General features: G+C 39.9%; 1 protein-coding gene across 3 annotated transcripts in view; it reads left to right on the top strand.

The window, feature by feature from the left end:
• The window catches only part of PROX1 (prospero homeobox 1), a 53,461-nt gene extending 29,404 nt beyond the window's left edge, over window positions 1-24,057 (top strand). For all 3 annotated transcript variants that reach the window (XM_025391631.1, XM_025391650.1, XM_025391640.1), the window contains exon 5: window positions 18,466-24,057. In XM_025391631.1, the coding sequence (XP_025247416.1) occupies window positions 18,466-18,651 (186 nt within the window). In that variant the 3' untranslated portion in view covers window positions 18,652-24,057. The remainder of the gene's footprint in view (window positions 1-18,465) is intronic.
• The last annotated feature ends 1,047 nt before the right edge of the window (window positions 24,058-25,104 follow it).

The raw sequence follows: 25,104 nt of genomic DNA, 5'->3' as shown, positions 1-25,104 counted from the left end.
CATAAAGTTTAAAGGGGATTCAGTGGAGTTCTATGATCTATTTCCTTTGAAAGATTGTTCCTCGGCACAGAGAGGCCCTTTGACTTCAAGAGTTCACAGATTCATGTCTTTAGGTATCATATGTCTGACCTTATCAGTTACTCCATTTAATGTAGGAGAAAAAGTCGCAACTCTTTGTGTTTGTCTGTTTTGCCTCTGTGAAATGATTTGGTGAAAAGACCATCCTTTTTAACACACCACTGAGAGGCCGTTTCTGACTGTAACCTACCCTGTGGCTTTTCTCTCTTTAAAAAAAAAAAAAAAAAAAATCGTCCTTGTGTTTTGTGTATGGATGAGTTCACAGTGAGAATAGAATTATACAAGGGCAGGCGCACACACAAAAAAATCTTTGCTTTCCTCCCTCACCTCCCGCACGCCCCCCCTAAATGATCTATTGGCTCTCTCGGCGGCTGTACCCCAACAGGCGAAGCCATTTAGCAAACACAGAGGTAGCGGCTGTGGTGCTGGGACAGTGGTGGGTTTTCCCTTGCTTCGACCTACCCCTAAGGCCTTCATAATTAATTGTCCTTCAGCGATGAGGAAAGTTCAGAAACAGTGTGTGGAGTGATGCCTATTGTCTGATATTCAGTTCTCCTTGCCTCGGTTCTTTTTCTTCATCCCACAAAGGGTTATCAATGGGAGAAAGAGAGCAAGTTCTCTTCTGAGAGCCGCTGGTGGTGGCTGTAGCTTTCAGTGGGATGTATCATTGTGTTCAGCCCATCCTGGATTAAATGTCTGAAGAAGTTCTAACAACCTTTTGAAAGACAGCCTGTTTATTTCGCCTAGATAAAACAAATTCATTTAGCAAACCAAAGCTTGTTCAAAGTTGGCGATCCCTTTTCACATGGCAGATAACATTTTACATCAAATTTCTTCATTTCCCCCCTCCCCCCAGGATGTTATTTAACTTGAACTGTTTGGTTCTTTGTCAGTCACAGGGCAGAAATTTTAATGACTGTTCACTCATTGCTCTTAAACACATCAATATTAATTTACAACAATAATTTTTTTGCAGACATCCTTTTTGATGAAGCATAGAAGTTTAATACTTGAAAGTAGATAATTAGTTTAAAAATATTGTTTCTCCTTCAATGAGTGCCTTCAGCCAATCTTCAATTCTATCTTGTAAGATGATGTGAAACAAATGCATTTTGTCTCCCTGCACCCCCCAATTTTTGGCTGAGACACAAAATAAAGATGCAATGTGGAGATAGCTATTTGAGAAGGGTAGGAAAAAGAGAACCGTCTATTAATGATCATTATACTACTGTTCCTGTTAAATAGGGTGAAGCCAAGAAAAACAAATATAATCGTTCTTCCGAGGAGCAGTTGAACTAGCAAATCACAGAGGTTTAAAATAACTACATTGTAGTGTTCATGGCAACTTCAAGGCTGAAGGGAACCATATTTAAAGGCAATCTCTGTGTCTCTTACAGCAGTTTCTTTTGGAGGAAGCGACCAACAGGATGGCCAGAATCGATTCTGCCCCCTTTGCTCTTTCAAAACAATTTCACAACAGACCTTTTGGTATTTAAAGAGAACCCGTATATGGAAATTGACACAACTAATATAGTCATACCAAAAAGGGGGTCATAAAAAATTAAAGTTCTTCTTATGAATCTTTCATGAGAAGCAATGAAAAGGGACACTAGTGTAGCCAAGTTCTTTGTGCTACAAGCTCTTCTTCCGGGCTCTGAGCTATTGTTCTTTCAGCTCCTCAAACAGACTTTCACTTTCAAACTGACAAAAGTCACTTAAAAGCCAGACAGCTGTACTAACACACCCACCTTACTGAGCAAGAGCCACTGGCAGGTGACAAGGCCTGCTGAGAGACCTTGTTGAAAATGGGCAGGGGTGACTTTCTCATGCCTTAACGTTGCTTTTGCACTGACTTTGAGATGGCCCATTGACTGCTCATTTATGTCCCCCCCACCCCAAAATGGCTCCCCGAGATACGTTGTGCATTTTCTTTGCAGTGTGCAACATTGACATCCGTGGTCGTATTTCTGCCTTACGCTGGTGTGGTTAGGTACGGTTCTTGGAAGTTTGCGCACTTCTAGCGGAAGACCGGGAGCTTGACTCACAAAGCTCCTGCTGCCTCTTTTCCTTTTGCCTCTCCATTCAGTTCAAATCTCACTTAAGCTTTTCAGATTTCTGTTGCCTGACTCGGGTGGGACAGAAAACACCCACCAAAGATGGGTGCAAACCTCACCTTCGGATTTAAGATCTAGGCAGAGATCGTTAGGTGGGTAGTCCTGCCTGCATCCCGACCCCCAGGGCAGCAGCCGTCGTGGGCCGTGGGAGGCCTCCCTGTGTGCGCATTACAGGCCTCCCCTCCCCTGTCACCTTGTGTACAGTCTGGTCTGTGACACTGATGGTGATTATGTCATTATTTTGCTCTGGGGGCCCTGGCACATCTGCAGAGCCCAAGCACATCTTCTTTGTTGCGTTGGCAAATGTCCCACGCCGCAAATGCTTCATTAGCCCTGCTGCCGGCCTCCTTGCCAGACGCCTGTGCCCAAATCCCAGCTTCTTTTTGCTCCGTTCTTTTGTGTAGCTGATGATCATGTATTCATCTTCCTGGTTCTTCCCCATTTTCCTCGACTTCTGAACTCCAGATGTCCCAGTTTTCTTGCCCAAATCACTCCAAAGTCTACAATGAGAAACGAAGTGACTCTTTACCCTTGAATCCTTCCCCACTCCTGACCACCTTTCCTACTTTTCCCCCCCAAATGAATAGTGACTTTGAATAGCTCCCCGGCATGAAGACTAACGTTTCAAACTTGCAATTTGAAAAGACACCAAGTGATTGCTTCCAGTTTATGATGAGAGACAGGGTTAGAATGCGTTCGGCGTTATTAGATATTGCTTATTATCTGTGTGCCTTCCTCCTCCGTCCCCACCTCTGCCCCCCTCACTATTTTCTTGGCTCTTTTATTTGCATCTGTGTATTGCCACATTTTACCAATTTTCTGAAAGCACTTTGAAATGTGAGTACAGAAAATACTCTTCACGCCTCGCTGTGCATGTTACAGTCTTCTGAAGGTTCCTTTCTCTAAGTGAATCTTCATCTCCACTCTACCCTCTCCCAAAACCACTGCCTCCTCCTTCTGCCCCAGCCCTCAACAATGACCTATTATATTAGATACTTAAAGTGATTAACACTTGGCTGTTTTGGAAACAGCTAAAACACTTCTCTCTCTAAAGTTTTATTCTACATATCTAACAGAGCCACAGCTTTTGTGAAGGTGTGCTGGTTTCTACATTAGCTGCAGTAAATTTTAGAGCTTAATATCTTGGGCTGTGATGGGTACTACATAATTGGTATGTTTAATTTCCCCTTAAATTTGAATTAATTGATCTGTATTAGCGTATTATGAGCAGCTTTTCCAATAGAGTTTAGCCAGTTTTTAAATTCTCTAACTACTGCAGCATAAAATGATTTAAATGCCTCCATCTTTGAGCAAACCATAAGATTTTAGTTTTCAGGTGTAGTTGAAGGAGTTAAGTGTATATTTTATGGAAATCATGGTCAGATCCCTGCCATGAACTGTAATTCGAAATTCAATACAATGACTCTATTAAGGATTAAAGAAAACTTCCTCCGAGGAATGAGTTGCCACATTGTGCCAGGTTGCTGAGATTTTCAAATACCTATCAAAGAGGGGCACAAGAATATGCATGTTGCAAATATTAGGACCAATGTAGCCAACAAGGCGAGAAGAGAGGTGGTCAGATCAGATGGGCGGGCATTGTCAGCCCTGGGCAGGGAGCATATTGGGAGAGGGTGGTACCTGTCATTGAATCATTTTTCAAAAGGCTCAAGATGTATACAAAACATTCCTAAAGTCCCAGTTGCCCACCATGATGGTTTTATCACCCATGAGTTTACTTAAACCTTTTTTAAACTTGACCTCATTCTCAGAATATACCACTCCTTAAGATAATAATTCTCTAAGTGTATTACCTGCTGGGAAAATATTATCTTCTTTTTATGGCTCTAAAAGTGATTCCCCTAGAACTCCACAGGGATATCCCTTGTTATAATATCCTGGGATTTGTGAACAGGGTTGTATCCATATTCTCCATTTCCTTTCTGATTTTATAGACTTTGATCATTACTCCCTCTTAATCTTCATCTCTCCAGATTAAGGAGCTCTAATCCTTTTTAAAAGCCTAATCTCATACAGTAAGTGGGCTGCCCCGGATCATTTTAGCTGCCCTGCTGTAATGCGCTTCCAGCCTGACTGTGTTCTTCTGAGGGACAGTTACAGTTACTAACTCACAAGGCAGAATTCCAGGTGTGGGCAGTCACGCCACAGTTTGGTGATGGTGCCTCATGCACACCCAGTGGGACTTTTTTGATTACCCCAAAAGTTTATCCTCAAAAGTTGGAATTCTTGAGTTGGAGCTCAGTAGTGCTTATTGGTTAAAATGATCCTGTGAGACCAGCTGATCAGACTCTTGGCAAGTACTCTGGCAAATATGATTGTGTCTATAGGACATACCCAGTCAAATAGAAAATAGGCAGATCCACCCTGCCCTCCAGATGTTTTCAGTGTTCTTGTAGATCAAGCATTGGGGTATTTGACGTCATGAGGAAATAGCCTTAGTCTTGAACTTGAGTCTGTGATAATGACAACTCTGGGGGAAAGCTCCAGTTTCTGCTTTATTTGATACTATTCTCAGGCAGGCAATGAAATGTTCACCTGCAAGTAGTCAATATTTTATATAAAAGCATCCCCTTGAAATCTTACAAAGAAAATGCTTTGGGGAGTCTTTCCACTGTCAGTGGTCCTGGATCAATACCGATGTAGAACTTACAGCATGGACTCTCCAGCCAGGCCCTGGGATCAAATCCCAGCTGTGCTACTTTGTAGCAGTGAAACCCTGGCAAGTATCTTACCTTGCCTGTACTTCAGTTTCCTTATCTGTAAAATAGGGTATGTAACAGTGCCTACTTCAAGAGTGCTGTGAGAATTAAATGAATCTACACAAGTGTATTAGCACAAAGTAAGTGCTGTATAAGCATTCACGTTTATTCATTTGCAGAGCCAAGTAAATGTTACCTTATTGCTGTGACATCTGCAAGGCAACTATTGCACCATTTCCTGCTGACCCTAAATAGGAAAGTAAACAAACGGGCAATGAGGGAGCTCTCATCAGAATTGGGACAAATATTCAATGTAATTCTGGTTTTCACAAGAGTAAGTGTTCCTGCTCTGAATGTGGCTGAAAAGGTGACACTAGCCTGGAACAGCTCTAGGACTCTGGGGTCATCTGTTCCAGATGAGAAGGACACGATGAGATGCCGGAGGTGGTGGAAGGAGTGCTGGCCTGGAGGGTCTGGCTCTGGCCACACCTGCCTCATTGGGGTCTACTGTGCTCACCTTTTGAAAAATGTCAAGATTAAACTCAAGAGTTTCATTCTAGCTCTGAAATTTTTGTGACTCTAGAATAGAGGGGCAGTTTCAGTCTAGCTCTGAAATTTTGTGACTCTAGAATAGAGGGGCAGTTTCATTGTAGCTCTGAAATTTTGTGACTCTAGAGTAGAGGGGCATTCTGCATTCTCTAAATAGAGTATCTTTTGAGTCTTGGTCATAATGCAAAGCTTTAAGCGGTGAGTATAGAGGCCCTTGGAATCCAGATGGCTTCCATGTAGGGCCCCTTCTACCCTGGTGACTCTGCTGCAGCTTAATTATCTCAGTCAAAATCTCCAGGGTGCCCATTTTCGTTTTCTCCCAAGGCCCTATTTGCAGATCTAAATCTCAACAGTGCCCTTGGAGACATGGCAATTCCCTTACTGGGATTATAGAGACTAATTTTTCAAATTCATAAACAATTTATTGACTGAATTGGCACTATCATTAGACTTGCTGCTCACTTTATTTGTTGCCTTGGCCGGGCTGGCCAAACAATGAGGAAATTTGTCAATGAAACCCTCGTGCCATTGGGTTTTCTAGTAGGTAGTATGGACTTGAACAAACTAAGTGTCCCCACACACGTTCCATGCAGGCCTCAACACAGACTATCAGCATTTATAATATGCATTAACCTCTATATAATGTACATCTCCTCTCTTTCAGAGCGGAATTGGCTGAATTTTTTTTTATTCTTTTTTTTAAATTATGTTTTTGAGACACAGAGTCTTGCACTGTTACTGAAGCTGGAGTACAGTGGTGTGATTGGTGTGATCTCAGCTCACCCCAACCTCCACCTCTTGGACTCCAGTGATTCTCCTGCCTCAGCCTCCCAAGTAGCTGGGATTACAGGTGTGCGTCACCATGCCCGGCCAGAATTGTCCATTTTAGATTATATAACTACCTTCCCTACTAAACCTGCTTGGTAGTGTTTGCAAAAGCAATGCCACTCTTTTCTTTAAATATTACCCAAATGATAGTAATCTAGATCATAAAAGTCTTTTCCTTTGGGATTGTTTTGTATGTGTGAGAGTTTGTGGTTGGGAGGTATTGAGTCCTCATACAAGCCATTTAGATATGTATTCTTCATATTTCTTATGGCTATTGCATCTAAGTTCTGTTTTCTTAAGGCTACTATAACATTGTAAATTAGAATATGATGCTAAAACTGACTTTTAGTAAAAGCTAATGTATTCCCTGAGAACAAGTAAATACTTGGGCAGGGAAGGATGGTTTGAGTAGAGGTGAAAACAGAGAAATGACAGGAAGCTGAATGTATGTAGAAGAAGGTGAAAGGTCATGGTTTCAAGGCCACTGTGTTTCCTTTCATTTAGAGCATCCATTTTCAAAGATTTATCATTTTCAGTGACCTGAAGGCATACAAGATAATCTGTGTGTAGATACCTGAAACTGCCTTTCAACAGGTACAATCCTAGGTATTGACAGCATCCTAGGTTGTCACACCCTAAACATTACTTCAAGTCCCATTAGGTAGGAGTCTTGTGGACTTCCAAAAGTCCATTCTGCAATCTGCCTGCCTTTCCAATCTATTTACCTGTCTTCAAAAAGGAATTCCAAAGCCGTTCACAAGCTCTTAAGTAGCTTTTGAAATACAGCCCATCCTTAGTTTTCCAAAGGATGATTGCAGAGGAAAGACCAATAGAATTCCCTGGAAATTCAGAACAGAATTTCTCTGACAGAACAAAGATCTTGCAGTCAAAACCAAGGATGGGATTGAGGCCAATAATCCCCATCCTTTCCTAAAGCAACTCGGATATTATTTAGGGTGTCATAAGCTATTGCCAGCAGAGTGCCAGCATCCCCCTCGAACTGGTGTTCTCTGAAACACTGATTTCCTACCATGTGCATCACAAGCACTTTCTTTACTGTTTTCTATGAGCAATCCCATTCTCATCACAACCTGCCTGAACCCTACTTCCTAACAGCTTCTCCCTAGGCTCCTTACTCACATTGCTCCATCAATAGCAACAGAGGACACACAGACTGGTTTTAATATTAGCCTAAGCAAAGCTTAATTATGAAGGTAAAGTCGTGGCAGAAAACAATCACGTAATACATTCTCGAACGAAACAGGAGTAACTGTGGATTATCTGTGCCCCAGCTTCCCTTCATGCAATATTGGAGTGTTTGTGTTATGTTGTTTTTGGATAATGTCCCATACAAGAATGGCACCAAGCTTGGCCCTGCTTCTTTTACCACCTCACCCAGTAATTGTAGCAAAAGTTAAACTTCAAGGACTGTCAGCTTGTCTTGAACTCAGACACCAATGGCACCAAATTTACGGGGCTGACTTAAAGGGAAATTTGTTAACACTACAAAGTGACTGGTATATGATTGCAGGGCTTATTTTTCCATCTGAGTATTGAGCTGATTTATCAGACGTGTCATGAAGCAGGGATACATTCCTCTGTTTAGCACATTTAAATATGCACTGGCAGGAAAGCTCCCAATTACAGGTTCCTAATCTGAGCAGGGTAAGACTGAAGTCTTCCTGGTCCTTGACCACCACGTATGTGGTTTATTAAATCTATTCCCATAGACATGGGCAGCCTTAACTCCATCAGGGAAATGGTGTGGCATTGCAGGTCAAATTCGAGTGAATCAATCGAACTATCCTGCAAGAACTGGTGTGCTCACCCAGTGAGGCACCCAGGATCAGTGCAGAATGAAAGACAATTAGGCCTCTAGAAAAGCTGTTAACCCTCAAGTTTGGCTAAAAGCAGGGGCTGGCAAAGTATGGCATATGGGCAGAGCTGCCCCTCAATCTGTTTTTATGGCCCCAAGCTAAGAATGACTTAAGTTTTAAAACAGTTGTAAAAAAGAAGAAGAATAACCAACCTAGACCAAATACGGCCCACAGAGCCTATGTATTTATTATCTAGCCCTTTACTGACAAATTTTGCTGACCACTGGCTGAAGGTTTTTTCTCTTTTGTGGGACATGAACTCTCCGAGATTCCTTCTAGTTCTCAAGTTCCAAAATTCTGTGATTCCTTTTTTTTTTTTTTTTTTGAGATGGAGTCTCACTCTGTCGCCCAGGCTGGAGTGCAGTGGCGTGATCTCGGCTCACTGCAACCTCCGCCTCTTGGGTTCAAGCAATTCTCTGCCTTAGCCTCCTGAATAGCTGGGATTGCAGGTGCCCCCCACCATACCCAGCTAATTTTTTTGTCTTTTTAGTAGAGACGGGGTTTCACCATCTTGGCAAGGTTGGTATTGAACTCCTGACCTCGTGATTCACCCGCCTCAGCCTCCCAAAGTGCTGTAATCCTTCCAAAGGATTACAGGCGTGAGCCACCGCGCCCGGCCAATTCTATGATTCTTTGATGGAATACTCTTGGTCCAGCTCTTACCTGAACAGCCTACCAGATGAGCAATTTCTGCACAGTGCTTCCAGTTGTTTTTAAGATCTTAAGAGTTTCTGTGTAGTATCTCGGGGGAGAGAAAGAGGTATTAGGTTTTAGTTTTTGATGCTTTTTCCTTGATTTTGTTTGCATATTTGTCTGTTTGTTTAAACTTGGAATCACTTTTTAAGACCTATGCAGAGTTTGGGAGAGAAGGAAAATTTACTTCCTTACAACCAATAACGTGACAATTATGTTTTCTAACACGTATAACAACAAGACTTCCATGTGTGAGCAAATAAACTTGCCGCTTTAAGCATGTTCACTGACCGAATTTCAGCCTCACACAACAATTTTGACAGTCTCTCATAGACATTTGTCATTCTGCTCCTAGAAAGCTAGTACTATCTTTTACTGGGGCTATGGAAGAGATGGTTTTATTTACCTTGATCTCTACATGCAGAATTGCCAATGGAATACTTACAGAATTTCAAATGTATACACAATTCATTAAACGTAGAATAGAAGATATTAAGACTTTCTTTTCTATTACCTGAAAGTCACAACTATTCGAAATGCTCAACTCTAGCACATTGTTGATAATTGTATAATATTTTAACAACACCTATGTTATCAACATCATAATGTTGTAGAAATTTTATTGTGAATTTTGTATTTTCTAAATACTCACTCTTAAAAGACAAAGACTCAAATTCAGGTAGAAAAACAAAGAAGATACTTAGGATGTATCTCTGCCCTTCATTCATGCTGTGGTCAGAGAAGTCTGTGTGAGGGGTCTGGCCAATAGCAGGCCCCCAGATCCCCACACTGCAGACCAAAAGTCAGTTCCTGTGATGCTTTTCCATGGAGGTCCCCTGTCCATTCAAGGTAGATCCTTAACCTCCCTCCTTGGCAGTTTCCATGTGACTCTTCATTCTTTCTATTACATTTCCTCCGGGGGGCCATTTTCACCATGTCATATCTGTTTGCTATGAGCATTTATAAGGGCTGGTGTGGCATTGGAGGATGTCAAGTGGTCTGACTTGGAAGTGTACTGCCACGAGCTCCATGTAGGTGACAGGAGGAGACACCTGCTTTCCCATTGCCACCTTTTCGGATTATCCCTGCAACTCTTTCGGTCTGGCTGACCAAAACCTTGGAGCTATTGGGTGGCTCATCACTTCAGCTCCTTCCCTAGCCTTTTCCTGGGTTTGCTTCCCCCAACCCCCACACCCCCTCGCACATTAACATGACATTGCCTGGTGAGCACAGAACGAGAGCAGCTTCCACCAGCTGAAACCTCTGATCCCAAACTCACTAGAGAGTTTGGCTTCGGGATTTTGGCAAGAAGGCCGATTGCCCATCAGGTCAGCATGAATAAAGATTTCTTTCTTCCCATTTTTTTAAAGTCAAGCATCAACCGAAACTGCTCCCAAAGCTCTGTCTCTCAAGACAATTTAACCCCTTTCACCTAAGTAAATTTTCTATTCTGAATGCATGATATTTTGTTTTATTCTTTTCCTGTGAGATGACCAAGAAATCTACTATATGTAAAATTTGAAAGCCAAATCAATTCTAAACCAGGCTTATCATTTTTAAAGTATGTTTATCCAGCTTTGTAGTAGGAACAAGCAGACTGTTTGAAGGCCACATACTTTTCAAACCCTGGTTGCAACACGTCTACCCCGTTTTGAAACTGTCTTTATCTAGCCGAGAAAACGAAAATCTATTTGACAAAGTGGCACTCTGGCCAGTTTATCTTGCAATATGGCTTTAGCTCACTGAGTCTATTGATTTCCTTAAATTAATGTTTACAGAATGCTACTGAATTTTGCTCAACAGAACATTGTTCTTTCGAAGCTTTATAAAAAAAAAAGATACAGACTGTTATTACCATGTGTTCCTTTGTTTAGACCAAGGAAACATAGTTTTTAGGTTTGTTTTTTTTTAAGACAGCCTTGAACTATAGCCACTTCCTACAAGCATTTACTTTTCACATATTTAAACAGCAAAACATGTAACTAGAAAGTGGGCCCAAATTGCATGGGTATTAGACGAATCTAATCCTCTGTGTTCCTGAAAGCTGAATACCACCTGGAGCACCAGAGGGAGAGAGACTTTAATCCTAAGCCCAGATGTTGCTGGAGAACCTTCGTCTGCCTCTTTTGGGGTAACTCGGCAGGTACCCGAAAGCAACTTCACAGCCAGCGCTCCTGGATCCTGCTAGTTTTTCCAAACACAAGCATCCTAATAAAATTCAAACACCATTTAGCTGTTTGGGAACTCTAAATATAACATCTTGCCCTTTGACCATGGTGCTCAGTGTTCAATACACAAAACCTAATCTCTAAAGATGATTTTAAAACTGACCTTCCCAGAGAAGTACACGTATCCATTCAGCTACGAACAGTGCAGAAAGCAGGATTTTGACTCATAATTATGAAATGGCCGAAATAAAACTTAGGGAACACAAAGCAACTTTTCTCAAACTGGTTGACTCAGCCAACAAACTCACCCAAGCGAACCTCCTCAGAGCACCTCTCAAAACGATGCTTTGCAAACATTTATTAATCACAGTGAATGCATCCCAGGAATTAGGGCTCCTCGTTAAAGGCTCAAACTTGTAAACCACCTTATATTTGGATGATATTTTATGCTTCCCAAAGTGCATTCATGTTTGCTTTTCCATTTGATCCTCCCTTGGAATGAGAGGGCACCGGAATAGAATCTCAGGATTCACCGTGTATAGCATCCTGCACCATTCCTTTTCTTCTGAAGGGCCTGTTAGTCCCCGGCTGTACACACAGGACAAATGCACGCATGACTGCAAAGGGAGACCCTCAGTAACCGCATCTTGTGACCATATTTTACAGCTCCATGATTCCTCTTTTCTGCCTCTGGCAGGAGAGTTTAGTGTGAGCGAGACAGTGAAGAGGAGCAGCAATAACATATCTGTTCTTGCCTTTTCATCTGATAATCTCTATGAGGAGTTACTAAAGCATCTGAGTTTATCCATTTAAGTCTACTCTGTCTGCAGTGTAAGTCCCCAGCTTGTGCCACTGCTGTCAGGAGATGGGTCTCTCCTTGATCAATATTTACTGAACAAACAGCAGGGATGGGAGAGTTTGTTTAGAGGAATCATGTGCACACTAGGGTGAATGAATGCTCGGGAAAGTACTTCAACTGTTTGTCTCCTTCTCTAAGATTTTCGTGTACATGTGTGTGTGCACACACGTGTGCAGATGCCCATTCTCTTTTTAACTTCTCCAAAGACACTTCAAAGTCATCTAGAAAAATACCTCCCTATGTGTGATTGGTACATCAGTATACTGTCAAAGAGCTCATGATACAGGTTCAGTTTTTCAAACCCAGCAAAGTTTGATTCTTCCTTTTTGCTCTTACATAGGTTTGGAAAGACTCTTAGGATAAACTAATGCACAAACATCTTCCTTTGACCCCTTTCAGATGAGTGGAAGGAAAAAAAATACAGATGGAAACAATAAAAGCAGTTTGACAAGGCAACTCTTAACTATGTATTTTTCATGGCATTACCTATATATTTTTAAAGGCCCACAGGGACAAAAAGTAACTTTCTCCAATTTTTCAGAGCTGCTTACCTAGTTGTCAGCATTAGATATATTTAACTCTAATACTGTATACGAATTCCATGGTGTGAAAATTTAGAGACCCCTGTTCTTTCAAGTTCCCTGAAACAATTGTTTGAAGGCACAAGTCAGCGCCTTCAATGCAGTTGACTTGGAGGCATCTGGGGCTAGATTGAGGGGTTTTGTTTCTGGGTGTGGGGAGGGGCTGGGGGGCGGCTGGGGGAGTTATTTATTTATTTGATTTTGTGAATCGGAGTTGTAAAAGCCATCTGAAATATTCATGCAGAATAGTCTGAGAAGCCCGTTTCTGTTTTATTTACTGCACAGTAGAACAGCCACAGCGGATTAGTTCTACAATACCCGTAACAAAAGCCCAACAGCTGATGCATGTGATGTTAGGAGGTGACAAAACAGTTAAAGTATGCTGCTGGCTACAGGCAAGCAGTCAGCAGATGCAGACAAAAGGGTTTGTGACAAGAATAACTCTCTCTCCAAGGCGAGCAGTGAAGAGTATCCAAAATACCAGTACCCTTTTCTCCTTGACATTGTCTTCTTACACTCAGCATTCTATTGCCCTTTTATAGTATTTAAAAAAATGGAGGAGAGAGAAGAAGGAAAACCCACACACAAACTAATTCACCAAAATACTAGGCAGGATTGCACTTTCCCATTTGTTAGCCATGCCTGCCAGTACACATGCGTCCTTTTCCATTTCTCCATCGAAGCAAGTTTGAAAAAAAAAAAAAATTAGCTTAAAAGATCAACTATAAAGATGATTTCCCTTGATAAGTTTGTAATCTATTGATAGGCTTGATAGGCCATTGGAGCCTTTGGTTATGGGTTGGGGGGTGGGTGGCTAGGGAAAGAAGTCGATGCCTGGTTTGTTTTCTGTCCATTTCAGTGAAGATCATTTCTGTGATGAAATGAGGCCAGAGGGCCAATTTTTAAAGGGGACTGAGGATGGAGGAGTGTCCGTGGAGAACTGAGCAAGGGGCAAGGTTTAGGTCCCCCACAAGAGGCTGATGAATGAGCTTACGGACGGTTCAGAGGTGTGAAAAATCAGCTTCTCTGTCTCCAGAAAATAGGAGAGGCTGTCTTCTTTTTAACCTTTGTAATTCCCCTTCTATTCTCTGTGACATTCATTCAGCTGCCAAGAGCGTTTGGCAAGGTTTGGGCCAGCGAGCACACTTCCAGTGACCGCTAACCTTGGTATGTCCTGACACTTATGATGAGTATCTGCAGGACACAGAAGGCAGGCAGCCTGCTATGTCAGGCTTTTATTATGTACTGCAGAGGCTAGGGACAGTCAGTTTAATAAAACAAATCATCCTTGAAGGTAAAGCAACTGGGAAGAGGAGGAAGACGGGAGAAAAATGTGTCTTTGCCACTCATTCCGATGGAAAAATAAAAGAACAGCAAAATAACCACCCACCCAACACACCGTGTGTGTGTGTGTGTGTGTGTGTGTGTGCACGTGTGCACACACACAAACAACCCAGCTGTGGACTGGGCAGACTTGAAAACCTCCTCTCATTTTCCGCATTTCATGGAAGTCCACAAGGCTCTTGTTTGCTCTGAGGAGACTCAAGTACATACCGTGATGAAATTGGTAGAAGCTGATAGCCAGCCCCCTTCAAATTTATGCATATCTTTAAGTACCTCATTACTTTATATTGTTCTCCAAATATCAAGGCAAGACCATCCGGGGTGAGGTACCTAGGTTGGGATGCCTTTTTATCAAAACAAAGTTTCCACTCTCCTCTCCTGAGGAACGCTGGGCAAAGCAGCTCCCACAATAGCCTCAGAGTTCCAGCCAAAGACTTTGGAAGCCTTTTGTTTTTTCCCTGTGGCATGTCCAAAGGCAGGGCCTTCTCCCCTCCTCCGCCAGCAGCCCCCCCCAGCCGCCTGCATTGTCTTGCATTCCAGTGACTTGATTGACTGTTACCACCTGATGCTGAGGAGATACTCTAGGGTTCATTCTGCAGATTGTTGGGTTCTATTAAAAGAAACCTAGATAAGGGATTACTTGTCACTAAGGGATTTTCTGCAGATGTTTATTGGTGATTGGAAAGCCATTAGGTGTGAGGAGGTGCAGGAAAATATGGGCAACATCATTCTGATAAGACTGATTTCTAAGATGCTCCCACAAAACATCAGAAAGTACCCCCTATTTTTCTGTTAAACGGAGCTGGGAGTTTTCAAGCATAGGTAAAGGTCTCTTTTTCCATGGGAAATGTTTCTATGTGTGGATGAAATTCACTGGCACCCTCTCAGAAGATCAGTTGCTACCCAAAAGTGTGCCTCTGGGAGCTACCAAAGACATGAGTTGCTCCAGTCGTTCAGTATCTCATGACAACTTTCTTTTATCCAGCCCAGTCCATTGCATGAGTATTGCCTCAAAGTAAGCACTGCATTAACTAATCATTTTGTTTGTTCACAAAGAATTCATTTCTTCCCAATAACCAAAGTCTTCTCCAGGGCATCTTTTATAGCATTCCCATTTATTTTGAAGTTACTAGCTTCTCTGTGATTTTTCAAGATTACAGAGGCACAGCTTTTCAAGGTTTTGTTGCCTCATATAAATAGTAGAAATTGCTGAAAAAGCATTAAAAGGGAGCCAGCATCGTTTAATGGAAAGACACCTTACCTCACAGTAATCTCTTCATCTCATCATTTCTTCATCTCATAGAATCTCATGCTTTCTTCATCTATAAAGTGTTGATTTCTGAGATCTATTCCAACTCTTTGAATTCTATCTTACTTTACCATTATTTTAAACTTCCTTTTTTTCTTTTATTTTTGAGATGGGGATCTCACTGTCACCCAGGCTGTAGTGCAATGGTGCGACCTCAGCTCACTGCAACCTCTGCCTCCTGGGCTCAAGCCATCCTCTCACCTCTACCTCCCAGTAGCTGGGACCACAGGCGCGTGCCACCACACCCAGCTAATTTTTTGTATTTTTGGTAGAGATGGAGTTTCATCATGTTGCTCAGGCTGAAGCTTCCCTTTTTTAAGTCTTAAGTATTTTTAAAGTATTAAGTAACTGCTACTCTAGAGCAAAATGGAGTAAAGCAGAAGGCAAGATCTCACTATAAGCTATTTATCAAATGACTTTGCAAAAGATACTCTGCTGAGGCTCCTTATCTAAAGACACCTTATGATAAGGTGTACATATAAGAGTAGGTAAAAAGTTAAACAGCATCAAGACACAAATGCAAAAGATGATAAAGGAGAGCCTATGATTACCACCACAAGAAAGGAATATTTAAAACAGGTTAAAATCCACTAAAACCCATTAACAAGCATGGCAAACTATAAAAATGATGAAGGGGAGACTGCATACAACCCCCAAAGAAGTTGCCTTGTTCTCATGCAAATCCTACAACTTCACTTCCCTCCCTCCCCTGGTGCTGATGTTCTAGATGTACCTCTTCTCTCTCCTCTGACAGTCTTGAACAATGCCTGCCCTTCCCCTGTCCCTGGCTCCCCAGACCTCCTGTACAGTTCTTGGCGTGGGCAGGGCTTTCGGCCTTCTCTGGCTTCTCTGGGGCAGCTGCCCACACCTTCACCCCTCAAAGCTCTCTGCCATGTCATGCTGCATCCCTGAGTGTTCAAGGAACGTAGATTTTTCATTGAGGCTGTATTGCCGATGGCCCATTAAATCACCTTTCTTGAAACGTTTATTTTAATAAATGCCTATGATTGGCCAGGCACGGTGGCTCATGCCTGTAATCCCAGCACTTTGGGAGGCCAAGATGGGCAGATCACCTGAGGTTGGGAGTTTGAGACCAGCCTGGCCAACATGTTGAAATCCCATCTCTACTGAAAATACAGAAGTTAGCTAGGCATAGTGGCCTGTGCCTGTAATCTCAGCTACTCAGGAGGCTGAGGTAGGAGAGTCTCGTGAACTCAGGAGGTGGAAGTTGCGGTGAGCCAAGATCATGCCACTGCACTCCAGCCTGGGTGACAGAGGAAACGCCATCTCAAATAAATAAATAAATAAATAAGTAAATAAATGCCGCTGATTATGTTTCTGTAGCATTTGGCTAACAGTCCCAATCCAAGGAGTGAGAGTGGGCTTCACTGTTCTCCAGCCACATTCCCTTCCTCAATAATGCTCATTTGATAAAATGTGGAGGATTATCTTTGGGAGTGGAGGTGACTGTACTAAAAAAGATTGCTTCATGAATTTTTATTTGTATAACGTGAGTGGGAGGGCTAAGCTCTCCTCTAACAAATACTCCTGTATGCAGGAAATTTGGGAGGAAATAACCCAAAGGCCTGTGGAAAATCCACATGAATTCTCAGCAGAGAATGGCCCTTGGGGTGTGTGGGTTTGCACACTCATGGTGGACAAGGCGGTACTTTGAAGGATTTTCCAGGCAACACTGGGAACTATGTCCTAAGAAATGGGCCAGTGTGAAAGTCTTTAGGAGGGTCTGCTAAAAATGTAAGCTTAAGAATGGTTGGCCCCAAATGGAGTCCCTTTCATTTTTTCTGCAGAGTTATTACATTTCTTTATAAACAACAATTAACTTGCCATTGGGAACAATGAACCTCTTTGCCCAATTTTAAACATGAAAAACAGGGATGTCGGGTGATGATTCTGGTTTTCTTTACCAGTTACTACTATTATTAAAAAGTACATTGCACCCAAGGTTGGAAGAAAGAGATGAAACATGTTCAATATTACAATATCTCCTTTTTACTTTGGTAAGTGGCATGTCTGAACTTAGATGAAAAGTCTTTCATCTCTTGTATATGTGTAGATAAATATTGCTATATGTATACCTGTGGTACCTTTATGTCCTCATATGTCTGCACTTAATGTAAAAATGAAACTTTACTGGTGTATAAGTACCCCACTAAAATAAATCTACTAAGTGTCAATGCGTACTTGGAAAATTATGAGTTCATGGATTATTCTGTGATTCTATTGTGTTGGTGTGGGGATAGATAGACCATACTTTACTCTGAGTAACTTACAAAGAACACTAAATAAGTACATCAGTAGTTACTGCTTTCCTTAATCAAGATATCAGATTATTAAATAAGTAATTAAGAGAATACACACACATACACACACACAACACACATACATATTAATTGCTGTGGAAGAAAAGCCTTAAGAAATTGGGGTTCCAAAATGAATAGTTGGAGAATGTTTATTTTGAATGATAAGGACCTTGAGCAATTTCCTTACCCTCTCCGAGCCTCAGTTTTCTATTGTGTACTTGGGATAATAACACCTCTTAGAGAGATTGGGAGAACCGAATGACATAATTCACATTCAGTATATAAAACAGAGTCTGGCAAGTAGTAAATACTCAAAAAAATGTTAGTTTGTGTTATTACTATCAGCTGAATAAATCACTCTCTTATGGAGCAATTCTAATTTCAAGGTTAGGTATTTTCTGATGCAATATTTTAGGATCAGTTTTGTGACTTCATGTTAATGTCATTATTTTACTCCTTTATGTAGAGAGTACTTTATATTGCAGATTAATATACAACTTAGCATCTGAGTCAACAATCCTCTGAAACAAACCGATAACTGAGATTTTAGAAGATTTTCTTCATTTAAAGCATGGGTTTAATTTATAAAGAAGCCTAACTATTTGTTATTCTATTTTGAGAACATATTTTGTTTTCATAATGGCAATCAAAAGGAAATAGGATTCAAATTCTGAAAAATTAATTGGAGACTTTCTTCTGGATAGCATCTATTTAATGAAGTGAGGAATCCCAAAAGTCACATCCCATATTCCTATCCTAATTATCCACAGTGAAATCCTAGTTTTTCAATAGGTCTGCATGGATCTTTCACACACTCTTCTTAAAACAAAGCTGTCAACCCTACATCACAATGCTACTATATATAATGACTTTACATAAAAGAATAGAAGCCAGCCATTTTTAGAAAATGCAGGTGCAATGTAAGCCCCTTTCTGCAAGAATGAACTTAGCTCAGTTTCCTTGGAATAACTGTAGACTTGAAACTGAAAACTTTATTAATGCCATTGTCTCCTTGTATCAGCAGGTTCCAGAGAGATTCCTGGAAGTTGCTCAGATCACATTACGGGAGTTTTTCAATGCCATTATCGCAGGCAAAGATGTTGATCCTTCCTGGAAGAAGGCCATATACAAGGTCATCTGCAAGCTGGATAGTGAAGTCCCTGAGATTTTCAAATCCCCGAACTGCCTACAAGAGCTGCTTCATGAGTAGAAATTTCGACAACTCTATTTGAATGTATGAAGAGTAGCAGTCCCCTTTGGATGTCCAAGTTATATGTGTCTAGATTTTGATTTCATATATATGTGTATGGGAGGCATGGATCTGTTATGAAATCAGCTGGTAATTCCTCCTCATCACCTTTCTCTCATTTTCTTTTGTTTTCCATTGCAAGGGGATGGTTGTTTTCTTTCTGCCTTTAGTTTACTTTTGCCCAAGGCCCTTAACATTTGGACACTTAAAATAGGGTTAATTTTCAGGGAAGAAGAATGTTGGCGTGTGTAAAGTCTCTATTAGCAATGAAGGGAATTTGTTAACGATGCATCCACTTGATTGATGACTTATTGCAAATGGCGGTTGGCCGAGGAAAACCCATGACACAGCACAACTCTACAGACAGTGATGTGTCTCTTGTTTTTACTGCTAAGAAGGTCTGAAAATTTAATGAAACCACTTCATACATTTAAGTATTTTGTTTGGTTTGAACTCAATCAGTAGCTTTTCCTTACATGTTTAAAAATAATGCCAGTGACAGATGAGCAGCTCACTTTTCCAAAGTACCCCAAAAGGCCAAATTAAAAAAGAAACATATTCACTAGCAAGCCTTTTCTAAGAAAAGAGGCAAACTCTGAAAATAGTACCAGTTTCTTCTGGAGGCAAAGCAATTTTGCACAAAACCAGCTCTCTCAAGATGAGACTGGAAATTCATACCTGGTCTTCTAGTCACCTCTCTAAACTCGACAATAGGTTCTTCTTCATAAGTGAGCTTACATCATTCTTCATAAAGAAAAATCCTATAACTTGTTATCATTTTGCTTCAGATACTAAAAGGCACTAAGTTTCAAATTTACACTGCTCAACTTTGTTTATATGCTTAAAAGGATTCTGTTTACTTAACACTTTTTTCCCCTAAAATGCTATTTTCTGAATACTTTCTTCCAGTAAGGAATAAAGGAAAGCCCAACTTGGCCATAAAATTCTTGCCTACACTAGAAGTTTGTTGACAGCTGTTAGCTGACTTGATCTTCATCTCCTAAGAGGAACACATACATTTTCACATGCAATGCCACACTCTCCTGATGGGTATTCAAAGTGGTGACAGTGTAACTCAGTGTTTCTTTATTTTAGGTATAACATTTTAAAGCAATTGATAATGCCTCTTCCAATTCAGAAGCTAGAATTGACCAAAATGTGAGAAGAGTGTATAGCATAGGAAAATTTGGGGTTAACCCAAAAGACACAATTCCAGCACACGTAAGAAAGCTAGCTGCTATTTTATGCTTTCTTCAATGGTTCTCCTCTTTTTCCTTTTTCTTTTTTCCCTGTTTTTCAATGATGTACAGTGTTCCATACTTGCATTGAAAAAAATTGTATGGCATTCACACTTTTTTTCTTAGGTGGGTTTTTGTGTGCAGATGCAGTAAGAATTCATTGTTCATCCTAAAACTGTTTTCCAGACCCCTCCTTCCCCTTAGGTAATTTGATATACACCTCCTAAAATGACACAGTAACAAATCTGGTATTTAGAACATATAGAACATAAATGCCATTTTTTAATTCAATTTTAATAAGAATTACATTTGACTTTGGAGAATACAGGTTTTGACCCATGTGACTGACTAGCTGACCCGATCGCTGTAATTTAACGTCATTTATAAATCTGCTGATGGACAGGAATGTATGAACTCAATTATTGTCAGCACAAAGCCTTAAAACCTGCTGACTTTAAATTAAACGGTGCAGTCCTATGATGCCCTGCACCATCCAGGGGACTAACAGGGCCTCGCAGTGTGGACAGAGGGTGCAGCCGCATGGGCTGGGGCACCAGCCACTTCACTCTGCACCCGCGGCCTCACACATCTCCCAGCTCACACTCTACTAATGCACAGAGTCATTAGATCCAATTTGTTATTTTTCTCACTTGCTTTAAAACAAAAACAAGTTTGGATAATCATGACATTGGAATAAAGTGGGAAGAAAAAATTCAATCAGCACAAAGTAGGGAAGTGATCCCAACTTGTAGTCACACTTTTCTGACTGGCTTGGTTTAAAAGAGTGTGGCCTTCCTTGTTCATGTCAGTACACCACTGGGTTTTTGCTGTTCCATGTAATTCATATCAACATTGTGTTGCCATTTGCAAGGTAAAAGGCAAAGCTGTAGTGTATTCACCTATGTAGACAGATTGCTAGGTATCTTTTTGATCTGGGGCGAGTTCAATATTGATTCCAGACTTATTTGGATTTTTTTAGTATTATTTTCCCCTCCCTTCTAATTTAAATAGACAAATTAAGCAAAAGTGTGTGTTTGCAACCAAATGTTGATGCCCTTATCTACTGATAATATCCTCTCAATGTTCACTGAGGCATAGAAATTATTTCAGAGTAGAAATTGCAGCATGAGGATAAACTCACCTCTTTGTTCTGAAAATAGAAATTTATCACTATGCTTTCTGGTGGTTTTCCCTCTCAAAATAAAAATCGTGTGCCTCCCAAGTGCACTGGAAAATGACAAAAGCCTGTCTCTCCAAATTCCTATTTAACAGTTTGATTTTTTTTTTTAAATCACCATTTTTGAAATCTTAGCTCAACTCTCACCAAGAGAAAATTGGCTACTTGGGAGAAAGTTAACTTTCTATGGTGGGAGGGTGAAGGATGAGGGACAGTTTACATAGGAAAAGAAAAAAAAAAAGTCTAAAGTCCATGTTGAAAAACCACACTACCACTTATTTTCTGCTAACCCTAAATTATTTTTGCGTATACGCTTGAGGTTATAGTCTGTGCCTAGACCTAAAATGCACCAGCGGGGGGGATTTTAAAAAATCCTTCAAAATACCAGTTTTTTCCCAACAAGTACAATTGTTCTTGTGCCTTCTGTGGCTTTCGATTTCATCTTTTTGACTTTATTTCCAATTACTACAGCTGCAATAAACACTAGATTTTTTTTCTGGCTGTTTGACATAACGTTGATAGCTATGCATATTTTCTGTCTTTTTAAAACAAAGCGGGAGAATACGTTTTTGAAGAAGAGAATTTTTAGAACAGTTTGATACCGCAAATTATTTTTTCCTCAATTGTTTGAGCAGCATTCGAGTTTTGAAAATTCTTGTAGAAGCCAATTTTTTGTAACTGTGGTGCAAATCTTGTGTTTTCTTAGCCTAATGAAAAGTAGTATAGAAGCAATATTTCATACCATGTGCTATATATGTGTGTGCAGATGTGTGAACATAAAAGCACATACACACATATACACACATGTAAAAATATACATATATATATATGCGTGTGAAGTGGAAAGCTTACCTTTTCCTATCTAGATTTAAGAACCTATTTTAGACATTTGTTATGTTTTGTGAAAAGAATGTTCTATTTGCAACAAAACATTTAATTCTTACTGTATCTCTGGCTGTTTAATGAGGACGTTTCACATTAACTGGTAAAACACGTGGAAGATGTTAGAATGTAGTAATTATTTAAGTAAACGTTCACCCACATATTCCTGAAGTTTGCTTTGTGCCTCCGAGTATTATTTAATTAAAGTGTTTTATGTTTGCAGAATCTTTGTTACTGTACTAGGGATGTGGGTGAATATCATTTAAAAAAAAATTTAAAACAAAAAAAAAGCAAAACAAAAACACTAAAGCAAGAGGGGAACTTTTATAAAGCAATGTAAATATTTAACCTCATGGCTGTCATTATGTAAGACATGAGATTTTAATAAATAACTACATTCTCACGACATCTGTCGAATTTACTAGGAACACTACAGTGACTGTACAGACAGTTGAAAGCATTCTTGAAAATCCTGCTCTCTCCTTTTAAAAGTTAACAATCTCTTTTATCAGATGTCAAGGGCAAGGGTAATGCAGTTTCTGTAAATTTATGAAATTTCTTTTTCTATGTACATGAAGACATTTAGTAACACCCCCCTTCCCGTGCGCGCACATGGGCATGCAGGCACGTGCGCGCGCACACACACACACACACACACACATTGTCATAAAGCTAATGATTTGGGGGCTTTAAAAAATAGGATGTCCTCCAGGAACAATCATAAATTTATGAAAGAAAGAGTAGTTTACAGACTCCCCTGAAAGAAGCAGTGTATATGTGAAGACAGTGCAAAAATCTCTTTGCCATGTATATTATAGCGTATTCATTGGTGTGAATAGTACAAATGTTTCCTTCTGGTACAAACTCTGTGTTTGCAAATTACAAGAAGCATTGTTTTCAAAAAGCTCCCCTTAAAAAATGTAACTGATTTATATGAGTAAGCAGTTACCGTATTGCACTTAAATGTTATGTTGAAGGAAATGCAGTTTTGTTTTCTGTAGATCTGTTGGTTGTAAACCATCTATAAAACTAAAGCTAAAATGCTCATATTCAGAGCTGGGATCAAAACTGGTATTTAACCTTTGCATCTTCTTATAATTATCCTTCTAAGAATATAACACAATGTGGAAGTGTCTGGACTTTGAGTCTTTTCACTGAGCCCTCTCTCAAATCTGACACCCCCTCAAAATGCACAAACATAAGCAGAAAAGGCAAACAAGCTTAACTTCTTTTATGAAAATGTATTCATTCTGTATTTTTTTAATATTCAATTCCCCTAAAAAGGGGGAGAAAACATTTTAAAATTGTATATTACCACTTCAAATTTAGAACTAAGAAAAAAATGTATTTGGGATTGGTCTCAGTGCTACCTAGAAGAATCAAAGGTCGTGGCTTCCCTCAATATTGTCCCAGCCATTTCTCATATGTATATAGTATAAACCGTGACAAAACACTGCCTTTATATTATTTAGCAATATGTTGTAAATAGCATTATTAAGCTCTTTTTTGTAATAAAGACCCTTTGATTTGAATATAGTACAATAACTGAACTGATAAAGTCAATTTTTGATTTTTGTTTGTTTTTTTTTAGCTAGAGGCAATTTCAATTGTGAATTTTTGTTGTTGTCTATTGTTCTGAAGACTTTGCATAATTTATTGGTTTAATTTATCCTAATTTATTTGATGAAGGTGTACAATTTTGTATTACCAAGGATGTACTGTAATATTAATTGATATGATAAACACAATGAGACTCCCTGTCCATATTAAAAAGAAAATAAAAAGGTGCAGTAGACAATTGATTTTAAAGGAAAAGTTAAAAAATTAGTTTGGCAGCTACTAAATTTTAAAACAGGAAAAAAAAAAGTTGTTGTGGGGAGGGTGGGAAAGGGGTTTTACTTTGTGTGTTTTAAGCTTTTGTATACTCTCCAAACTTTTACCTTTTGCTTTGTACCACTTAAAGGATACAGTAGTCCAATTGCCTTGTGTGCCTTCCATCTCCTCTTAAACTGAATGTATGTGCAGTATATATGCAAGCTTGTGCAAAATAAAATATACATTACAAGCTCAGTGCCGTTTGATTTTCTTAAAGAATGAGTGACTTTTAATTTTTGGACCTGTATCCAATTGTAGAACAGTAGGCGTATGGAGATTTTCTTTCTCTACAATTCTTAATTCTGTTAGCCTAAAGTGCAACTCCTAGAAACAACATTTTTTACTTTAGATGCTTGGAATAATTGCTTGACTTTCTCTCTCGGAAACATCTTCTTTCAGGCTTAACTTTATTTAGCCCTCGAACTTTAAAAAAAAAAAAAAGCTTCAGCTCAAAGTAATATTTTACTCTTAATTCAACAATTGTTAATGTTGAATGATTCTAAGAACAACAAAAGATGTTCCCAAAAGTCACAGAATGGCAAATACATTACTTAAAATATGGGGATTCAGGGCTTGCACTGTTCTTACTGTGGATGAACTCAGAACTAAGTACTAATGCAAATTTTCAAAACCTTTCTAAAATGTTTCTCTTGACACGACTGGCAGCATGTTCCGTACTAAGAGCATTGGTTGTATGGCTATTGAACATTTCTTTTACCTATTTCACTTTGTTTTAAAATCATGTCTCCTTTATTCTTAAATTACGAACAAGAGGAACTAGCAGAAATCACCTGCTATTGAGATTGACTCTATTATCCACCACTCACTGCAGCTGTGCCTTGCTTGTGTCTGTACATGCTGTTGCAGACTGAGTCTTCATCATCTCTCAGATTTCTTCTTTTGCTTTCCCCTTAATGATGAAAACTTTATATTTTGACCCTATTGACACAAGGGTGCCTGAAGTCAATGCAATATTAAAACTTTATTAAAGGATAATAGCATTTTTCCACTTTCAGCTCTTTTTCCTATCAACGGCACATATTTAAATTCTAGTTTTCCTAACTAACTTGTGCAAAAGAGCATACCTAAGTCCTTCATGCCAAAATATTCATTCCCTGATTGGAAAAAAATATTCCTTCCTTCCACTATCTCTTCTTGGAAGGGAAAAGGCATTTGTAGGAATGTAGTGACTCCTCCATCTTCTTGTACTTGACAGTTATCTGCTTTATACCAGATTGGATC

The sequence above is a fragment of the Theropithecus gelada genome, chromosome 1 (assembly GCF_003255815.1).
Source record: "Theropithecus gelada isolate Dixy chromosome 1, Tgel_1.0, whole genome shotgun sequence".
NCBI lineage: Eukaryota > Metazoa > Chordata > Mammalia > Primates > Cercopithecidae > Theropithecus > Theropithecus gelada.
The sequence above is the reverse complement of the archived record's forward strand: the minus strand, read 5'-3'. Positions and strand labels throughout refer to the sequence as shown.